Here is a 23098-nt window from a genome sequence, read left to right on the forward strand (position 1 = left end):
CCATCTTGAAAGCACCGTGCTGGTCCAATTAGTCCATTTCGTTTTAAAAGGACACATATTTAGCAAAATTAAGTCTATTACATGAGAGCTGGACATTTGTAACAAACTACAGAATGCAAAAAAACACTGAAGCTACTTCAGTCCCATCCACACATTGATGAAAGTGCATTAAACATGATTTTAAATGTCACACTCTCAGGTCTCACCTCTGGTGATAAGCTTGCAGTGAACCTGTTTTCCGAACTCATTTGGCCCCTTTTATTACACCAACACACAAAAATATATTCAATTGAACTTCTCTAATTATTTTATTTCACATAATGGCATGAAAATATGCTTAATAAGAAGGACATCAAGGTCAAAACATTCCTCATTACTGAGAGACACAGAGAGAGGTGCAGCGAGATGGCGGAGTCTGTTGGTGACGTCACACTTCAAATTGGAGTGAGCTGCTGGAAACATGATTGGTCGAGGTAACTGGGGTAGTGAGAGCAACAGAAATACATTACAGTTTGTTTTGCCTCCACACCCGAGTTACAGGGTTGTTGGTGAGCCGGCCGCTGCGGCTGCTCCTCATGCCCAGGTACTGCCTGAGCAGCTGGTTCACACGTTTCTGACTGTTCCATTTACGGGCTGATTTCCGGACACCTATGAACCCGCCGTAGCGCTTTTGTAGGGGCCTAATGGGCGAGCCAATCAGCTTCCTGTATCCATGGCGCCCCCTCTGAAAGCCACCAAAGCGTTTGGATAAGGTGATGGCCTCCGAGCCGTCATCTTCTTCCACTTCTAGCTGGCTGTCACTCTCCACATTCCTCTCCTCCCTCTGCTTCCTCTCTTCCAGACTGAGATCCAGGCCCCGCAGGCCCTCCCCCTCCTCGGAGGATTCCAGCAGTGATGAGTCATACTGGGCACTGCGCTGCTCAAAGGGGGCCTCCTCCTGCTCCCCCTCCTGGAAGCGCTCTGCGGTTGCAGACTGCAGCAGTTCACTGTCCGAGTTCAGGTCAAGAGAGGTCAACTCCAGCTCCTCTCCGGTTCTCTTGAACATAGCGCCTACCTCGGAAAGTGTGGGATGGTGAGATAGCTTGACAGCACGTTTACAGACCTCCCATGTGATCGAAGCAGAGACGTGACCCTCGCACTCCAGCAAGCACACCTGCAGAGAGACGGAGTGAGTTTAGGTTCTAGAATGATACAAAGTTTAAGATTGTGGTCCTTTTATGTTTACTTAATGTAAAAACACTCTCCAGCCGGGGGATAAGTACTGTAGAGAGTTTTAGAGGCAACAAGTTCGAAGGCCTGAAAACCAATTAAAGACTTAATCCGTAGGTTTTCCTACTCTTTAGTCAGGCTGCTGAGACTCTTGGTGTTTCATTTGAGAGTATTGACACTTTCTCAGAATGGCCAAACAAAGAGAAATCCCCACAGGCGGCAACATGCACTCACTTCAGGTGTTATTATCCCATTAGATCGTCGTTGTTATTTGTCATCGTTAGCATACATTTGTGTCATCATGGGCTTAGCAGCATGTTGTCTTCAATTATTGATTATTATATAACCTATAAAAGAGTGGCAAAGACAGCGTCACTCCCAGAACACTGCCTTCCTTAACGGTAGCTACGTACTGAATGTACATAAATAACGTAAGTTATGTAAAAAACATTTGAACCCAAATCATGATCTTTTGTTGTTTTGTTGCCTCTACCTAAGCTTTGTTTTAGTTCACAATGATTACGACATGTTTAAAAATGTGACTGTTTCACAATGTGCAGTTACGTATAGTTTTGCCACAAAATGGATTAATAACATTCAGAACGGGTGTAACGTGAGGGCCTAAAAAAACACACGGTAACAGGCTGACAACAGCATATTGTGACACAGTGAGGCTTGACATGTCTCACTAGCCAAGCTACTAGCCTAATGTTTTACTCCATACAGTAGCAGCATACATCCATGACAAAATCCATGAGTTTTAGGGGGCCGTCATTCACCTCATAGTACCATAGCACCACAGTACTGTGTGTGATCAGTAAATTAGCTGGAAAATAGTAATGAAAGCCGAGAGACTTAACCAAAAGTTGTAGACTGATATGCCAAAACAAGGAAATACTGCATAGAGCTGAGGGAATTTGCAGAGTCTGTCATTCTCTCTAGGTTTGTCAAACATGATTGTTGCAGCCATTTCTCATATAAAGATAACGAAAAATGCAGCTCTAAAGACACTCATGCATGGACACCTCCTGTTCGTGTTGCCTTATCACTAATCAGGCCATCAGTGAGGAGGAGTAAGATAAAAGCCTCTTAATGATTGAACAATTTCACACTTTAGTTCCAGATGCATTTGTACTTTTGTATTATATCTCGCAAATAAGCTGATTAGGTTAATTTGAGTGCAAGGTTTATAGATATATTGTCCAAGGTCATCGTATCATTTATGGAACGCAATCACACTTCTTTTTTAACGTGAAAAGTGATACAACTTTTCTGTACAACTGCACCCAGGCTGAGAAAGCAGTCTCTTGACATGGATGGCGTGTGTTTCATGGGAGTTAATGGGATAGCTGTTCCTGCCGTGTTCGGATAATTACGTGCCAATATGAGACGTCCATCATTTGATAAATGGGACTTCTACCTTTGCTAAGTGATTGACAGCACAAAATTGGAAGAAATAACAAGTCGGTTTGAAGGACAGCAGGTAAATTACGTCCAATCTTTTTCAGATTGGCCCTTCAACTTTTGGTAATGATACATTTGCTCTTAAAATGATATGCCTTGTATTTTGGAATGGCGCTTTTTATGTAGAATGTGCTTCGTCAGAGTCAAATCACTGACTCCCTGTGCGGTTTTATTATCATCACACCTGACAGTTGGCAGTTACAGTATAACACCAGTATGAAGGTAAGGACAAATGAAGAACATTTCAACTTTGTTTCATCTGCTTTATCAGCTATGATTCTTGTTTTTGTTGCCAAAACTATGGTGGCCACACCAGGGGCAAAGGCTTTACAACATCCCAAAACACTTCCATTAGGAATATCGTGCTGCAAATACAATGCTCAAAAACAATGCAAATGACAAAGAACACACGTGGCAAAACACATGCAAATTAAGAAATATGTGTTGCGTTTACTAAAGATTCTGCATAATCAACACGCTGCAAATAATAACATTTACTATTCGCTACAAGAAGCTCACAACGGAAACAGGGACACTAAATAGTGATGCACATAGCTGGGACAAGAGCACTCAATGACATTCGGGGATAATAAAGTTGGCCAACTGTCACTGGAAACCCACCTCAAATGTAGGATTTATTGGTTTATTTTAACAATGTGACAGCATAATTCCTTCCGATATTATTACAGATCTGCTATAAGCTAGCTAGCTAAAGTCGCTAACCTAGTCAATTCAAACATACTGACAAAACACAATGTTTCATCAAGTTGGTGAATGTTTTTAAATGCTGCGCATGTGTTGGTGAATATGTTTATTAATTTGCATGTTCTTTTGGCACAGTAGTGTTTTTACATTAACACTGTTTTTGAAAGTGCAGTGTTGCCGTTGCGTAGCGTGTTTGCAAGGGGAGCACCAATATTTGTATTTTAAGTCCTGAAACAATTCTGCCCAAACACTTAACCTGCTGCCTTAATTCAGATAGGACTGAGTTTTCCATTAATACTCTTGAAAGTAGAAAACCACAATGCATTACTGTCTTTACAGACAGAGTAAATAGGCTACAGCTGCACATCTCTCCTTTCTCCCTTCTTCTTAAAGTTAAATTTCAGTTTGAGGTAAGAAGCAAATCCCATTTACTCGTCAAATCTCTCACAAATGAGATAAATTGCATTGTTATGGGAAAACCTGCTCACATCAAAGGGATGAGAGGATAGGGAGTTCCGCTGTGAATCTATGAGCAGAAATTAATTATCCATCGTAAATTAAATGAGCACACCAGGGGATTCTCCACGTCTGATCAATGGAGCAATCTAAAGGAGTGTGTGTGTGTGTGTGTGTGTATGTGTGTGTGTGTGTGTGTGTGTGTGTGTGTGTGTGTGTGTGTGTGTGTGTGTGTGTGTGTGTGTGTGTGTGTGTGTGTGTGTGTACTTGTGAAGGCCATAGGATAAACATGGCTATAAGATTCATCCATAATGTGGATGCTTTGAAATGCTTTATTTTATTTTTATTTTATTTGAGAATGGTTCACGGTTTGGACTTAAAAATGATGTCAAGGTTAGACTAATCACATCATCCCAGGTTCAATTGTGGCTGGGGACCTTTGTCACAAGCTCTGCCATCAATCAAACAAAGTCATTAAAACTAAAAACTAAATAGGATTATGTTGTTGTTGGGATAGGGGACAGAAACTCCTCACTTACAGGGCCGTATCTAAGGAATGGAGGGAACAAGGGCATTAAGGGTCACCCTTGTTATCTACCTGGCCACCCCGTGGTGTACACTTGAACTCTACACATAACTGGCTAAATGCCATGATAATGATGCAACCATCAATCCAACACGTTATCTTATGAGACCATATGGGATCCTAAAACAAAGAGGACGTCTAATCATGATAACTGACTACATCACATCATACGTTTAAGGATGAAAGGGTAGAGTTACTTAGTAGTTGCATAAAAATGGCGTAACGACCCCAGTTGGGAGAAACAGATATTCACTGTACGAGGCAGCAAAAAAGTGTATTTTAGCCACCTAAAAAAAAAAAATTAAGTAAAAAGTTAAAACTATTTTTAGGATATTTTCATCTCTTTACTTTGCTGTACAACTGCCTTTTCTGACGGGGAATTACTGCAGCATTATAGAACCCCTTAAAACTGAGACATTTAAAAAACGTTGGGTTAGTGTTAAGCGTATTCTTTAACTACATTTTCCAAGTTGCTTTATTCAACCAAACTAGATTTCCCCCTATAGATTGGCTGTAGTTGAACCTATTCCAGTGTGAAGTTTCCCAAAACTTTTGTTAATACTTTATATCTCCTAACTAACTTTACATTTTGAGTATTACTTTTGATTTATTTTTCTCTATATATATCACAGCTACAACTCTTCTTCCATCACTACTTCAGTGGTGTACAATAATCTAAACTCGATGTCATTCTACTGACAAAAATAAGGAGTACCGTATCTGCTGCACTTTAAACTGTAAGTTGTGATTTCACAACAGACAGCTATGTGTACCAAATGGCCTCTAAAGAAGGTCATTAAAAATGTATCAGGATTTTATATAAGAAGAAATTATACAGAAGCTGCTTAGAATTATGTAAATAAAAGCTGTTACATGGACGATTAGCACAAATGTAAACATCTGCTGGCATTTACCTTCAAGATTAGCATTGAGTGCAGTCAGTGGATGGGAAGCTACTAGGAAACACTTGATGTGTGAGTGTGTCTGGGTGCGTGGGCAGTCGGGTGTGTAGGTGTGTGCACGAATAAATCAACGCTCTTGACATTGTAACAAACACCGGTGTCTTCACACACACTCTTTCAGTCTGGAGAGGGGAAACAATGGAATTGCTTGGCGGATTCCATCTGTGGCTCAATGGGAAAGCAGCTAACACAATGAGGAACTGATAAAAATGTGTCAGTCACCGATGTAAGCCCCGGCTGATGATACCGAGCAGCAGTCAATTGCAGAGTTCTATTACAACTCCCCAAAAGGTCCCCAGCTGTCTTTCTCTGCATCATTATCAGCTAAATTAGCCATCCTATAGCTATTCATGGACGCCCACGGACTATTTTTACCCCGCTGACGCGTCTCACACTGTTTGGAAATTAGATTGTGTGATGCACTCGAGTTTGGGTTTGAATTCGGAGAGCGTTCTCTCTGTGCAGAAGCTGGTGTCTTCATGTTGGTCACGAAGCATTGCACAAGTGCTGGAGATACTCACACATGCAAATAACCCCCTCCAATAGGAAACAGAAATAATACCAATTCTATCCGGAGGAAATAGATCTCCAAAATGTTGAGGAGCTCAGAAATAAACAGCTTTATTTAAGAATTGTATTTAGCAGTATGGTGCTCATCACTACATCTGGTCTCTTACTCAAACAGGACTTCCTGGATCCTATTTCTCAACTGGCAATTTTGCTACACACTCACAATTAGATTCTAAACAAAAATGCATTCTCTTTATTATTTATTTTTCTCTCTTTATTTTTTTCCCCTCTTTAGTTCGATATTTTCCTCATCCTTTCTATTTTTTTGCAATTTATTTCAAATACTTTATTTGTTTGTCTTACAACTGGACATTTTGCTATACATTAAAATCAATTATCTTTATTACGTATTATTTTCCCTTTTTTATTTCCTTTTTTACTTGATTAGTTTTCTCTTTCTTTCTGTTTTCTTTTTAAAGTTTAAAATAGTTTGGAAAAGATTTGTGTAGAGGCTTTTTGGCTTTAATTGACAGTAAATGTGTACTTCATATGCTTTTTATCCCTTTAACCACCATAATACCGTACAAATAAAAGTACACACATTTCTTTTGATAAAATACTTAAAAATAAGATTTCAAAGCATGTGAAAGATAAAAAAATCACATTATTCTTCCCCCATATTCACTCTCATAAAGGCAAACAAAGTGCACAAAGTAGTGTCAAACAACGCATTACGCAGAAGCTCTTATCATGATTGAATATACAAACACACTTTAATCAGGGTGCTAAAGGCACTGTTGCCAAAGTGGATGCTCTTATCAACACACATGCTCACACTCACATACTCACCATGGTGTTGAAGGCTTGCTGCAGCTGCTGCTGCTCCAGGAGCAGACCGCAGGCCACGCAGTCCCCCGGGCAGTCACTGCGTCCAGGGGTGAAGAGACACGCCAGCAGCACCGCCAAGTACCACAGAGGGATCTTCATCGCTCAGCAAAGCCAGACAGGAAGCGACAAACAGGGGCCCAAAAGTATAAAACAAGGGTCAACAGCTGGAGAATCTGTGAGATAAAGCCTGGGTCCAGCCTACAGGGGGAAAGCAGACAGAGCGACACGAACATTGAATCAATTCCAGTTTATAGGAATCATTAGCTGGATTTGGGCGGTCAGTCAAAGCGTTGGTGGTGGTGTTCGCCCAACATCAGGAGATGGACAGTGTGGGAGGGCTGAAGAGAGAGTTAAACCTGGGTATTTTCCTGTGGGCAGGAAGCGGCCACTGCAGGGGTGGATCACTGATGGATATCATACAGCAGAATAGAGGATAGAGAGAGGATCTGTGCTTAAAGACATCAGGGAGACCTTGTTGAGCCCAATATCAACAAAAGCTAGAGGCAAAAAATCTGTGAGCCATGGTGCACAGTGTATTTGTCTGACCTCCACTTCCCGACCTCAATTTATCCTGTCACTCAGAGCTATATCATCCCATAATACAGAAATAACGACAAAAAAATAGCCACTCACAACACCAGAGATTGGTTCTGCCTATACACTGCTGCCGCACCAACAACCCAACCCAGTCTCATGGCATTTTGTGTTATAGTCACAACATTTAATCTATTGATTCGTGTTCACCAACACGATTTCCCCCTTTTTTTCGTGTCACACAGAACGATTTTAAAAGCAATGTATTTCTATTGGTAGTATGTTTCGTGCCTGCACCACGTCTTTTTGTCCGTTCGGGTCTTGGAAGACCGGAAGCTGTGGGGTTCATAAAGACATGTTCTTACTCAATATCAAATTCAGTTCCTGACGGACGCCAAAAAAGCCCGAGATTATAGAATTAAACAAATAAATAAAAACAAGGATAATTGTGTGTTATTGGTGAGTAAATAACAGTGTGTTATTTAGAAAAGAATAACAAATTAGAAGGAAAAAAAGATTTTAAAAAATACAGATTTCAGTATTCTGAGGCTCTGAGCCCCATTTCTATTCCTCACAGATGACAAAAAAAGTCCGACATTATACGATTTAAAATAAAAACAATAATCTTGGCTTGATATTGAGTAAAAACATGTTTTTATGAACCCCACAGCTTCCGGTCTTCCAAGACCCGAACGGACAAAAAGACGTGCTGCAGGCACGAAACATACTACCAATAGAAATACATTGCTTTTAAAATCGTTCTGTGTGACACGAAAAAAAGGGGAAAATCGTGTTGGTGAACACGAATCAATAGATTCAATGTCGTGACTTTAACGCGAAATGCCGTGAGACTGGGTTGAACAACCAGACCCATACTGTATGAACCAAGTCCATGGCTTAGCTGAACCATGTCCTTTATGTAGTTTTCATTCAATTTGAAGTTGGAGAATTTTTAAATGTTTTGCTTATCCATAAACACTTGCCCCTTTAAATTGTAAACCTCTAGTGCTTGAGATGATTTCAGAGATGTAGATCTCACAGATCAACAGATCAGATGCAATTTGGTAAGTAACACTGAATTTTAACATAACTTTAGCTCGTTTCCAAGAAAAATCCACTTTATCTGCATGAAGGTAATTTTTGGGCCATTTGTAAATGTATGAAGCTTTTACGTGTGTTGAAAACAGCAGTTGCTAACAAGATGAGAGACGCCATCTCGCTGCCTTTAGCTTAGCGCATTAGCTTAGCGCATTAGCCACCTTTAGCATAGCGCTGGTGACAAAGTAATAAGACCGTGATGTGGGCTAGTTTGTTTTTCTCGAGGGACCCCTTGTGATGCTAACTGCTGGAGCAGCGGAAACAAGCTGTTAACACAACACGGAAAATATATGAGGAAATATTATTGTCTTTTTACGTTGATATGACAAACTTGTTAGCTAACTGTTGATAATTCAACACAGCTAGCACATACACAGCATTAGCATTTATTTAGAGTCATATTTGTGTAAACTTGTGATTGTTTCCAATATTCAATCTTATTTTGGCTCTCTCTTACAGTAAATGTATATCTCTTGAGTATATGAACATGTTTATGGATATTTTTTGGATTTCCTTTGTATTCCTTATGGCTTAAGACTGCATATAAGATACGAAAATAACTGTATGTGTTTTTAAAAAAATCAAAAAAGGGTAAGGGTTAGGGCATAACTGGTTTGAAAAGCAGGTGCAATATACAAACAGTGAAGACTTTGAGATTTCTATAATAACACAAAAGCTGTATACTGAATGTACTTAGCCAAAGTAATCCAATGATATGAATAGTTGGATGCAATGCTATTCAGTATTAAATATAAAAAAAATGCTTCCAATGTCCTGTTGACCCACACAAGCCCCCATCTGCTCACATGGAGCTCACACTCAATGTTTTCACAGCCAGAGACAAGTGGTAGAAGTCACAGTGAGCCACAACACAATCCCCCAGTAAAGACATCTTATTGATGAGAGTGAATAAAATATTTAACAATGCGTGGAGTTGGTGTCATGTTGAAAGGTACATTGACGTGAACTAGTACACCGTGACCGTTTTCACTGTGCCATTACCATTCGTAGTCGATAGCATATGAAACAAGTCGTGTGTGACTTTGGCCCATCTACAAATATATAAATGGCTTTTTGGGAAATCAATAGAGGGACCTGTTTGTTTGCCTGGCTTAGATGTTTTTGTGTGATGATCATTTGCTAGCCTGCTGACTAATCCCATTTCATATTGTTGTGTGCTCCGGAGTGGCCCCTGCTAAGTAAGATGAACACATGTGTGAAAGTAAGTGATGGTGTAGGCCTTGTATATGCTCCAGCAGTACAAAGATGCAGCTTTCACACATTGATCATATTCTGCCAGTGTATTAATATGCAGGATTTTTGTCAACACTATTCAAATTGATAAGTGGTGCAATGTCGGTCTTTAGCTTCATAATTAGACAATGGTTTGGAGACCATTTGTGTATGAACACGCATTCAGAGGATCGTGTTGGAACATTGGGAGCTAGGCTTGAAGTTAAACTATTATGGGCACATTATTAAATCTTCTGCAGACAACTAATATATCATCATAAAGCTTTAGAACTTAATTTCAATTTTACAAGTTTCTAGGATGATTTGAGGAATACATAAATATGATAAACCTTTATTCCCTCATTCAATTACATTTGCCTGAAGATGTATGTAGCTGAATCTGGCTTTCGATGAATTGGCAGGAGAGCAATTTGTATCTTTCTAAAAGCTCTGGGTATGAGTTGCCAAGCCATCATATGCTGCCGTCTCTCTTTAGAATGGAAGCCATTATTGTTAGTGTGAAACAATTGTCAAGGATATTAAGTGTTAATGGGCTACAGTACACTCTCATCAGACTGCGGCCTCAAGATGTTTAAAGTGAGCGTGTGTAATGATATGTATTGATATACTCATTGACACAGGAGGGGTTAAAGTGACTGCATTTGCTAAATGTTTATTTGTTTCAGTACATACAGTGCAGTACATCTGTTTGCACGTAACCCTTTACTACCCAATAGTATATAGTATTAACAGGAGTGAGTCCTGCTCTTTTAAAACATTGAATGTAGAGACATATTCCCCTACACAGGATGGCCACTTTCAGGTTGTGTATATCGGCTTTATAGCTTTGGTATGACGCACTGCGAATGGCAAGAATCAATTTATTAACATGGAAAGCATGCAAAGTCAAGCGAGTTTAGGTGCATGTAATCGATTCTTTTTTTTCCACAAGGAATAATTGAACATGTTAGAAACTGAATAATACAGAGCTCATAGGACATGTACTGAGCACTTGATTTGATTTTATAACAGGGACGTACATAAACACAGGTGGGCGGTGGTGGCGAAGTTGATAGGGACTTGGCTTGGCAACTGGAAGGTCACCAGTTCAAGTCCCGGCAAGACCAAGTGCTACCGAGGTGTCCCTGAGCAAGGCACCGTTCCCCACACTACTCCCCGGGCGCCGTTCAAAATGGCAGCACACTGCTCCTAACACTAGGATGGGTCAAATGCAGAGAAACAATTTCCCCACGAGGGATTAATAAAAGTCCATCTTTTTTTAAATTGCCTAATCAATAGCCAATTTGCCCCCTTTGGCTGAGCTGACCAAATGGCCTGAAACAATGTTTTATTTATGCTGTGGTGGTAGTGTAAATAGAAGTTACAAGTTTGATTGGGTGAGGTAGACCAAATGAAATAACATCCTAACTTTTATTACTGATCAGGACAAGAACATGGGCAGACCTACAGCCGTACACATTTCTTTTTTTAAACGAGTATCAAACAAAGGGTCTATAAGATTGTAAACTTGACCTGAATTTGAACACACGATGGGTGAATGATTGGAGTAAAAACTCTCAAAAATCACCTCTTGATATAAAGTCTTCATTACAGAATGGAGATTTTGAAATGATGGGCAGGCACTAATGATTGATGCTTTCCATTGGCATTATGGGAAGTGTAGGATTTAGTGTTTCTGAAGTTTTACCCAAACTTAAAGGAAGGACATCTCAGCCTCTGCTGTTTCAATTTGACAATTCTCTGTTAAAAATGTCTTTGCTAAGACTCCCAATTGTATTGAAGTGCAATACTAAATTGCTGGAGTGCACCTTCAAATGACTGTTATTGGTTCACTGAAGAGCAATGAAGGTTAGAGGATTGTATTTGTTACCTATGATGAATTTGGAAAAAGTGGTGGAAGTACTTTAGTCAAGTGGTGAGCTCCTAGAAAAGACAAATAGCGAGCACTTGGCCATCACTGCACAGGTTCCTTGTCTTTTGGTCAGAACTCTCTGAGTCACCTGCATGGCTGGCTCTAGAGATGGCTCTATAGATCCGTGAGTGTGTCCACCACATGGCCCAGACTGGAATATTTGTATGTGGCTCCAAGAGGATGTATAATAACATTGGTAAAACCCTGATTATTCCTTGAGAGGTTGATATTAATCATTGAGCATTTAGCTCAAAGCTAATAAGGGAAAATTCCATTAAAGAAAATCCTCATTGACTACTATGGCTAAAATAATAATAATAATTGTGTTTCCTCATCTATAACACAATTTTCAGTCATATTTTGAGATGCTATGGAGTGGCTCCCTTGACGAAAAACAAATGTGATCTTTCCATTGGAATTTGGAACTTCGAAGAAAAAAGTATCTGTGGAATACGCACCTTTATGATACTTAGACGTTTTGTTCACCAGGACAATCTCCGCATATTAACACTACTTTTGTAGATGTTGAAGCTTAAATGCAATCACCAGAAGTAAATAGCAGTCGTAATGCTATAAAAACCATTATTTCAATCACAAATGTTCACTTCCGCTAAGCAGTGGCTGATGTTCGGCTTGATGATGTTTAGTGGTTTCATGTAGCCACCTGTTAGCAACCGCTGTATTTTAAGACACATAAAAGCCATAAATGTTCACCAGTGGGGTGTCTACTGACAATTGTTATGTAATGGAACAAAACTTAAACAAATATTGTAAGCTTGTATTACGGCTCTCAACAAGACCATTGACTTTGAAATGAGGGAAGCCTGAAGTGCTTACATGCTAACACATTTCTGGTAACAAGTAATAGAACAAGTAAGTTCTGTCTTTGAATCACATCTACCATAGAGCATAGCGCCCCCCGACTACCAAGAGGGGAGACTCATCCAAAAAAATGTATTACAGTGATTTATTTTTACCTTCATGTCTTAATCATCACACTTTTATCAGCATGCTTTGGTATGATTATTATCCCTGGGCGCTCGTGACAACCGGGGGCAGAAGGAGTCACAACTTTTCATTCTCAATAACTACAAATTGAATCTTTTCCCTTTACATTTATGACGCTTTGAGCCATGACATGCACACTCATCTTTCTGCTCTGTTCCAGTAATGATGCAGTTCTTGGTCATGATATTGCTACGGGTCCATTTTAACCACCCTTGCCAATGAATTTGCATACTATTTCAGCCACCTCTAACATTTCATATTATTTGCATAATCTATCTGACAAAGCTAGCAGATGACTGGCTGCATAGAGTCGATATATGGCTTTCGCAAACGGATAAAGTGGTCGCTAGGAAATGGGGGCCCTTACACAGCAGCATAATCCGTCCAGGGGCCTAGGAACTCGTTACAAGAGTTGCATTTTAAAAGAGATCTTCATCACTCACAAATACAAACAACCTTGCCCACCTAAATGAACGCCGGCATGAAAGCAAAAGGAAAATGAACTATAACGAAAGGCCTGATGTGCCTTTACTTTTAGATTATTCTTTCCATCTCGCACAAATGAAAGCTTTTAGCCATTTGTGGCCAAACCAATATGCTGTTTTATGCATCCATTAGGGTTAACTAAGACCCTGATGTTACGTGTTTGCAAGTTGGAATGTTTTTTCCTTTTTAAACACAGAGGAGGCAATCAGAGCATTCATAAAAGAACCATGAGTCCCATGTATTTGGTTTTCTTTTCTGAGTACAATTTGGCCACTGCCTGAAATACATAAACAACTCTATGGTACTGTTTCTTGTTATTTCCCCTCCATTTAATTGAGTTTGTACGGACGAGAAAGGGATAGGTACATCGAAAAATGAGAGGAGCATTCTGCATTTCAAGAATAAAGTGAAGATGTCAAGAAAAACGTGGAGGTGTCGAAAACTTGTAAGCATGAGTTCTGAAAGTTTGACTTTGTTTCTGGAGATTTTGACTTAATTCTCTCTTATTTCCCCCTCTTTCCCCTTGTATGTCTGATCCTCATACTCTTCCAGTAGTTTGCCATTAATATTATCTTGTTATATAAGGTGTAGGGGAATCAGAAACAGGATACAAAGAAAATATACTATGCATTGATATCTTTAGACTCCTTGGTTGCATCAATGCTTTCCATACAGCCCCTCACAAAAAGCCCCCTTTGTGTTCCTACCCGACAAGTGAATGAAGGAACACGGCATCCGAGCAGCCTGTGCACCGTTGACAAAGTTGCAAGTGTATTAATAAAGCTAACGGTGGGATAAATTAGCATTAGCGGCTTTAATGAAGGGTGGAGAGGGGGCTAAGGTGTCACCACAGTGAGTGTGGGAGAAGAATAGCTGTATGCTCGCCTCTGACAAAGCGCTTACTCACTCTATCTCGTCCATTAGGCGTCTGCATGAAGCTGAAAAAACACAAAGGAGTCTGCTAATGCATAGATAACCTAGAGGTCTCTCTTTCTGTTTCCTTTTTTCATGCATTTGCATCCATTTCTGTTCTTGCCCTAACACACCCTTTGTTCCTACACTCATCTTCTGGTTTCCATATCCACAGCTGAGATCTATTATCTTTAGTGACGTATTGCTGAGGTTTCGAGTGTCCTCCATTGGTGTGTGGATCTCAACTCCCATTTATAAAGGCCAAACCTGAGCTAGGAGCCACCGAAGATGGATTGCATAAAGATGTGGTCATTTCGAAAAATGATGAAAAAACCTTACTGTACATCTCATGCATGGGCCATTTATGGTACTAATTCATTCTTTATAACCTGAGGAGATTCATGAGTGTTTTATCACCTTACACCGGCCTGTAATCGCTTGTTGAAAATGCATTGATCTGAGATAATGGGCTAATTAAGTGCAGTTCAGTGTGCAAATGGAGAAAGGGGATAGGCAAAAAAGGCTCCATGATAATGATAAAAAATGCATAATTTCCCAATTAATTCTCACTTGATGTCCATTCTTTAAGGAATTAATTTATGCAAATAACTAAAAATAACAGCAGTGTTGAAGACAGTTTTGGGTTTGCTTGTCAATGTTTTAAAAACATTTTCTGTGATTTCTCGGTTGGGTTTTTTCAGTTGGATCATTTTAAAATCTAGTTTCTACAATGAACCAAAGCTTCAACCAAAAATACTTTTGCTGCTTAAATCTAACAACAGACATAAACCCTGTCAATTTGCAGGCCCTTTCACACCCACTACTCACCATGAACACTTCACCATAAATTGCACAGCACACAAATAAAGCCCTTCCTTTGTTTGTATAATGATGCTAATTTCCTCATCCTACAAACACATTTATGTAAACATAATCTAGGAAACAGGGCTGCTCAAAACACATGTTTTCATAGGGACTATTTATTTGATATGAAGTTGTTTTGGTGAAAGTTAATTATCTAGATTGATAGGGATTTTTTTTTAGCGACGCACATTACTGTTGACTTTTTAACCCTAATTCTAACAATATATTTAACCCTCCTAATGTCTTCGTTCCCCCCCCCCCCTTACTTTGGTGTTCGCGGTCAAATTTGACCGGTCCTGTTTTAACTGCTATTACATTCACACACAAAACATTAATCATCACCACATTTCATTTAACACCCTTTCAAACTGTACATATTGTATCAGACTACTGGTATACATGAACAACTGCAGTAAATATACAAAGAACAGACACTGAACATGTATTGTGTGTGCCAGGTGTGATCCATGTCGGGGGATGGGCACATAAGAGCGGGAAATGTGTCAAATTGTTCTGTGTGTGTGTGTGTGTTTGTGAGTGCCAGGTGTGCCAAATCGCGACCTGACGTTTTGAACCACTCAAATCTATTAAACAATATAAATACTAACATATCAACTCTGTATTTTGGTACACTCTGAGAAGAAAATAAATAAATCTATTACCGACATATTAATAATATTTTATGCCATTGTTTGTTTTTCACTTTGTTCTGACAGCTGAACTTGCTGCTCCACACAGAGAGAAGAGCAAATAGCAGAGTCTGTGTGAAATACTTTAAATTGTGGGTAGGGTAGATAGCTCCCATTGTTCTGTGACCTGTCAATCATCAAACCGGGGGTCATATTTCATTATGTGTTCATTTCTATCTGAAGTTGAACCCATGGATGTATAAAGAAGAGTTCTACCGCAAAGTTATTCTCCGTGGGGACTTCCGGCAACAATCTTGATTCTGATTGGCCAGAAGACTCGAAAGAACATCAGCAAAGATGTTTTATTGAGAAGATGAAGTTTTCAAAACCGTTTATGCTTTCCGGTACTTCCAGTCCAACGCCTACTGCATGCACAGCGTTAGAACATTGGGCCTTTTTTTCTTTTCTTCACTCACACATCCGCGACCCACTCGAAACGGGTCCGCAACCCACCAGTTGAGAACCACTGATCTAGAGTGTGTGTGTGTGTGTGTGTGTGTGTGTGTGTGTGTGTGTGTGTGGTGTGTGTGTGTGTGTGTGTGTGTGTGTGTGTGTGTGTGTGTGTGTGTGTGTGTGTGTGTGTGTGTGTGTGTGTGTGTGTGTTGTGTGTGTGTGTGTGTGTGTGTGTGTGTGTGTGTGTGTGTGTGTGTGTGTGTGTGTGTGTGATCTGATCCGGATGGTTACTAATTCCTTCTCTTTATGGCGGTCTTGACCGGGAACACCATGGTGTTACAAAGTTGACTAAATCATCCAAAATGCAATGACAGTGGTGATCAGCAATTGTATGTTCAAATGTCTACTGTGAAGGATATCATAAAGCCTTAATGCAATCGTATGTAAAACCAAAAAGTTATGATTGATGAAAGTAGTAAATCGGTCAGATTTGACCCGAAGACAACAGGAGGGTTTTTAAAATAACATTATAATAGACTACTTACTGGATTCCTAAGAATAAACTACTGCCATCAAAACGACCATCATAGGGACTTTTAACTTATACCTTCTTATCAAACATTATCATTGTTGTAATTAATGTCACCTGAAGAAAAAAAACGATGATTATTATTTAGGAAAGTATTTGCATTGTTTGTATAAAAGGAAAAAAGACAGAGCCCATGATGAAATCTGTGTGACTGCTTCAGCTCGCTCCCCACTACAGATACTACACTATAGTGTGTGATACTTCAAACTAGGACCCATGGCAAACATTTAACTATCATATTTCATCTATTAAAACTGTATTGGCAACAATTGGGGGATTTTGAATGAGGTACCCTAAGACCCTTACACATATTGTACAAATTGTTATTTTTTAAAAGAACTAAATAAAAAAGAGATAGAAAAACCTAATATAAGAATCATGAGGAACATATTGATTGAAAAGACGTACAGAACCCAGTTGGTAGGAGGACGTTAAGCACCACAAACCAAATTACCTTCACCTGCATTTTATTGGGGTTCAGTCATCTCTGACGTGAATGTCTCTGAGCCTGGCCAAATAAAAAGACTATACTGTATGCATGGGTAGATACCAATAAGAGTCAATAAGAAAAGTTAACTTGTGTTTTTGGTTGAACAAAATCCTGAATGTAGGTTTTGCGTAGTGGCAGACTGAGGATTTCTGAGGACAAAGGGCCAACAAAAAGGGGCACCAGCTACACACAGGGGCACCAGTGCACGGAAACATTTAGTTTCATTCAGATTTCAGCAGGGAACCCACCATTTGTTTTGTTTTTTAAACTCAACGATGGGTAACTTTTCTGACAATTACGGCTTGAACCCCAAAAGGTAAGAAGGGAGGTACCTTTCATTAAAGTGCCCTGTGACCCCCAGTTGTTAAGCGTTTCAATGGATTCGAAAAAAAATATATAGAATATTCTACTCCCCATTTTAATGCATTTATTGGTCAGATCAAAATTACAAAGGGTTAGGTTAATCTTAAATGAGTTATTTCCTTTAAACCAGGCTCCTGAGTTCTCAATATGTGGTGAGTCATCAGGCGAGCCTCTTGACATGAGAAACTGTATCGCTCTTAGGTCACTGATTGCCTGCAATTACACTGCACTCTATAAACTCATTTAAAAGGCCCACCCTAATTGAATTATTTTCAGATTAGTTTTTGGTTACTCTGCCTCCCAAAATGAATGGTTTACACGCTGGGATATAAATGACCGAGGGGGTAATAGTCGGTACAAGGAGAACATGTTCCCCTTACCTTTATAGTATTGTGACGATTCTCAAATAAAAACCTCTCGGAACATCTTCGAGGTGATAATAATTTTGGAACACTTATCTGAGTCACCTTCAGTTACTGTGCACTTAGTGCAATGTTCTTTGAGTGCTTTCCAATGTTTTCCTGCCCTTGGCTTTGCCTCTCAGGCGTTATTTAGGCTACATCATCTTATTAGTGAAGGTTTTTCAGGGCTGTAGGAAACCGGAAAACTACTTCAGTTTTCAACTACACTCAATATTGCTGTAAAAAGACAAAACTGTATAATTGCAAAGGAAACGAAAAAAATCTGAATGAATATCTTATTAATGCTAATACAGCAATAGATCGTAGTACAAGGAGCACATTTGTATCTGAACTCCTTAGGTAAATAGTTTTATATTTGTATTGCACATTCTTAAATTCGTTTATCATGTTCATTTAAATATTCATAATGTATTTTATTTTATTTTATCTTTCAATGGAACTTTCATTTAACTTCTTATATTGGTTTTTTTCTATTCTTTTTTAAATACTTTTTTTGCACATTCTTATGTTAGCTTCTTGTGTTTATACAAATATTTTGTATTCTATTTTATAAAATATTTTATTGGACATTCTACATTCTACTTTCTTATGATTATATACATAGTTTTATTCAATTATTTTAATCACGCAAACCAATTTCCCCCGGGGTAAAGATATTTCTGATTCTGATTACATTTTAAATGTATTTTAATCACCACACACACACACACACACACACACACACACACACACACACACACACACACACACACACACACACACACACACACACACACACACACACACACACACACACACACACACACACACACACACACACACACACACACACACACACACACACACACACACACCTTACCAGCAGTGTTCCTTACACTCCCTTAATTCCTCCCTAAGCTCAAAGCTAAAAAACAACCCAGCAGAAAACCACAAGAACCATGCATCACCACAGAAATCCACACCAAGCATGACCCCTGTTGTCCTGTCGAAACACTGATAACACGTTACTCTTTTCGAAAAAACCCTTCAGTTTGAGGATGACGATCTCTCACACACACAGCCTCCTGCACAGCCACAGATAAACAGTGTGTGACTCACAGACTTTAGAGGAGCAGGAGAAGGTGAGTTGTGCCCTTCCACTCAGGACCTGAGGATCCTGAAATGACTCATCTGAGAGAATGCGTTTAATCCAATTTGGAGGCGTCTGCCACGGCTGCACCAGGTTTTATGATTGAACCTGTTATCTATCTGTTAATCTAGTTATTGTCACCTAGAAGCAGCATTACAAAGATTATGAGCAGCATAAGGGGAAAGAAGTCATGAGTAAAGGGCACTGAGTTCATGATGATTTGCAGCTAAATTGAAGCTTAAAAATAAGATTGTGTAAATGAGTTATTTTATCGCACAAATTCTTATTATCATTATCATATCTGGTGGAAAAATCACACGTTTTGATAACTATGTGCCTTTATCTTGCTATACTTTAGGACATCCTATCTCATGTAGACTGCAGAGCGCACAAATTGAGTGGAAATATCATAAAACGCATTTGATTCCTCCCCATATCCCGCATCTCACATGCACATTTGCACCGATACAAAGTGGAGATATGATGCGCTTTATATCCAAATTCCCATCATATCAGATCAATTGAGCATATGATTACTATTGTTTCCATCATTTGTACTCGCAGGGTTTCTTTTAATTGGGAACGTTTTAGCACCTGAGGGTAGATCATTTCCCAGCATCTGATCTGCCCTCATAGAGGGACGCATACCAACAATTATCTCATGTATAAGCCCCATGAAGCTGTCTTAATGGCTGCAAAATAATCTTCTCCCTGTGCAACTTGCATGATAGCCCACTGAGTTAGACAGACACATCGCCTTCGATGCTGATAAACTGTCACAGAAGCTGATGCAGGATTAGATGTGATGGGGTCTGTGGGTTAAAAGAAAAATGGTGGATGCTGGAAGTATTTTGATATGAGACCCGGAAAAAGAGTTGCATGCACTGACAAAAGAAGACGTTTTTAATACTAAAATCAAGCGAACCCCTCTAGAATGCATTCTGAAAACCGGAAAGAAATGTCATATTATCAAAAATCAGCTCTTGACTTTTAAGGTTTTAACACAAAGGGGACATTGCGCCCTTTATGACGGACTCCTGCAGTGTTGCTTCCCACCAGAAGTGAATAGCTGAAATTCTGCAGAGTGTGAGGCAGCTGACATGGTGTCATCATCATTGATCTGGTCACTGTTAAGCTGCGTTGACACCTGCACTAATCCATTGGACATGCACCCGGTAGGGGGAAAGCAATCTTGGAAAGCTGGACATGCTCGCCACTTTTATCAAGGTGAAGCTGGATACAAATGCAAAGATACTTGTGTGGAATATCTGGTAACTTTGCTGTGATTCATCATGTTATCACAAAGAGGATTTGCAAGCGGCCTTAATGAATATTGACACAGGGCAACAAATCCTGTACTCCGTTTTTAGTTTAATCTCAGCACAGGCAGCGGTAATCTTATTAACTGAATTCGTATTAACTGATAAGAGAGAGATGCTCATGTCATAATGTACTGGCACAAGACGAAATAAATAAATTGCAAAGGAAATCTGCCAAAAATGTGATGTATGATTGAATTAAGTGAAACTGATTTTAGATTATTAAGAAATATAAAATCTATAATATTGTATGGAAATGCATATATCAAGCGGCCTGTTGTGGGATACAAATATTTAGATTTCTGTTGGGTTTCTAACATTTAAAAAACAAAGAAACTAAATCAGCCAATCATGCCACTTTCTGTAGTAAAATCCATTATTATAATTAGTGTATTAGATTTATAAAATACTGTATTTGACTGCTTCCTGTAAACATGTTTCATCCAACATTTCCCCTGTGTGAAGTCATCTATCTGTAAATGGCACATTAACCACCCAACAGCCCCCCCCCCCCTCCTCCATCTGCGCCAGTATAGTCTTTACTGATAATGGAAAAAAAGATTATGCACATTAATTTCCTTGATCATTAAAATCATTATTACCATGCTTAGCATATTAACAGCGTTCACTACTTTTTCCCCCAATTGTTTGAGGTTGACACCTGTAAACCTATAAAATGGCTTTTCAATCTTCTTTGAAGCGTTTGTGTGATGTATTTAATCTGACAATACTCCAAAATTCATAAAAAGGGCTTGATGAATTAAGCTGAAATATTAGTGAGAATTTGAGGAACGATTCCAAAATCCAGCTTTTTCAGTGTCATTAAACTTCATTTTATAATACTTTTTGGATTGTTGGTCGATTTCATATATGTATACTGTATTCTATTAGACTAAAATCAGGTACACCTTTAACTGCGTGCTCAGCATGATCCGGGACTTTCTCTCTTGTTAATTGAGTAATTATCAGGTGCGTTGTGGGTACTGCTGACTGTGACTATGGTGCCTTCAGAGCCGCAGGGAGACAATCAGAGTAATGGAAAAAAAAATGACTGCAGGTGAGTAGGGTTATTTACAGCGTCACCTCCGAGGTCAAAATCCAAGATTACAAAGCTGGAAAGAAGAAACGAAAACGGGAGAGAAACACAACAGTGGTTGCCCTTTAAAAACAAAATCCCCAAAGGATCTATTAGCCACGGTTCCTGCATTGAAGACACAACAAGTCCTTACCTAATTAACTCTTTTTTAAGTCACACACAGATAAGCTCACACTCATATACAAAAAAGTCACCGTTGAGCACTTCCTTACCTGTTTCTGTGACGTAAAGATCTCTCAGTCCTCTTTCTGTGCTTCAACAGGAGAGTTTGAGTGGCTCAGCTCGTATCCTCAGGCTAAGGGTTTCAACAACTGATCGCATGCCTCCTCTGAGGCTTCTTATAATGGCACACCCCTTCCCTCCTGGCTCAACCCTCCAGTTCTCCCCCCCCCCCCCCCCCCCCTCCCTTCCCCTGTGTATCACCATTCACATCACCATAGAGGAGGGTAAGAGAGAGGGGTGGATTCCCCCGTTCTGTCACGCACAAACCCCGGACAACCCGTGACCCGTGCTGACGTAGGAGGCGATGCCTACGCCACCGCTTTTATCTTCATTGAGCTAATGGGGCTCTAAAAAATACGCATTATCCACAGTGAGGTTGAGCCGGAATTTCTACGTCTAAGGTGTCCATAAAACTCACAACCTCGACGCCAACCTGCAGCCAAGGTCAGGGAAACAATATCCTAATCGAATCAGATGTTTTTCCCTGAAAGTTTCTAAAAGAAGCACCCGTGGAGAACAACAAGCCTTTTTTTGTTTTCAATGAGATTTTATACTTATTTTGAATGACAGTAAGAACATAGAGAGAGCTGGGTATGAATGTATGGAGTGTGAAGTCAGCCTAGGTCTGCAGACGGGAGGTTAATATGAGTCATGCGGTAGATATTGAGGATGGAAAACAAGACCTGTTCTAAGGTCTCAGGGGTCTCTCTGTGAGTACAAACATATCGAGTGTTCAGTTAAAATGGTGATGTTTGGGAATGGAGATGAAGTTAGAAAAAAAGTCAGGGGGATAATCAAAGCCATTAGGATACATTGGCTCAGAGCCAGCAACGCCAGTCAAATATTTTTAAATCCATGGAGTAGATAAAGTAGACTCGCAGTTGGCCCAAGAGTTGATCACCAACATCAATAGGATTCATCCTCTGGGGACTATGAATGTATGGATAGCATGTCATGGTAATTCTTTCAATTATTGTTATGGTATCTTTGTCAAGATTAAAGTTTGGAACTGACCATCTGAATCTTAAGCCATGCAGCTTGTGTGGCTTGGAAGCAATTGATTGTTATCTCTACCAAACGTAAGCCTGTAGGGAAATCAATGACTGTCAGCAGCTTATCTGGCAGGGATGAGAGCAGCGCTACGTCACTGCCTAACAAAATGTTGACCCCCCATTTCCAGTGAAAACAAAGAATATGCGGCAGGTGGAAAATAATAGCTGAATCATGCTTGAAAGCTGCTGTGTCGTGTATTGCATGTCAAACAACAACAAATCCAAAGGTACGATTATCTTTGCTTTCACTAAGAAAAAAAGACGATAAAAGAAAATATCTGTAGCTTCAGGACACCCAAAGAGAGGACGAAGAGCATTTACAGTGGGTCCGTCTGTGGGAAACACTTCACCACAGCTAAATTATGAAGCTAATGAGGTTGATGTCAATACTAGTAAACATCTGTTATCTTAAAAGTCAAAATAGTGAATGTAGATGCTGCATTGAAATATAAAACACAGACAAACCAAGAAAATCCCAGTTTAGGT

The 23098-nt window shown here is 39.6% G+C and overlaps 1 protein-coding gene across 2 annotated transcripts; it reads right to left on the bottom strand.

The window, feature by feature from the left end:
- Positions 1–289: 289 nt before the first annotated feature.
- Positions 290–21646, bottom strand: pnocb (prepronociceptin b). Of its 2 annotated transcripts, none has more exons than XM_034228511.1 (3): positions 21551–21646; positions 6742–6978; positions 290–1153 (listed from the first exon to the last, which is right to left on the bottom strand). In XM_034228511.1, exons 2-3 carry the CDS (start codon positions 6877–6879, stop codon positions 506–508), a joined length of 786 nt encoding a protein of 261 aa, XP_034084402.1. In that variant the 5' UTR covers positions 6880–6978; positions 21551–21646; the 3' UTR covers positions 290–505. The 2 variants fall into 2 exon arrangements, with proteins under 2 accessions (XP_034084402.1, XP_034084404.1); XM_034228513.1 differs by having other exon boundaries at positions 6742–6917; positions 21551–21637.
- Positions 21647–23098: the final 1452 nt, after the last annotated feature.

The sequence above is a fragment of the Gymnodraco acuticeps genome, unplaced genomic scaffold (assembly GCF_902827175.1).
Source record: "Gymnodraco acuticeps unplaced genomic scaffold, fGymAcu1.1, whole genome shotgun sequence".
Classification (NCBI taxonomy): Eukaryota; Metazoa; Chordata; class Actinopteri; order Perciformes; family Bathydraconidae; genus Gymnodraco; species Gymnodraco acuticeps.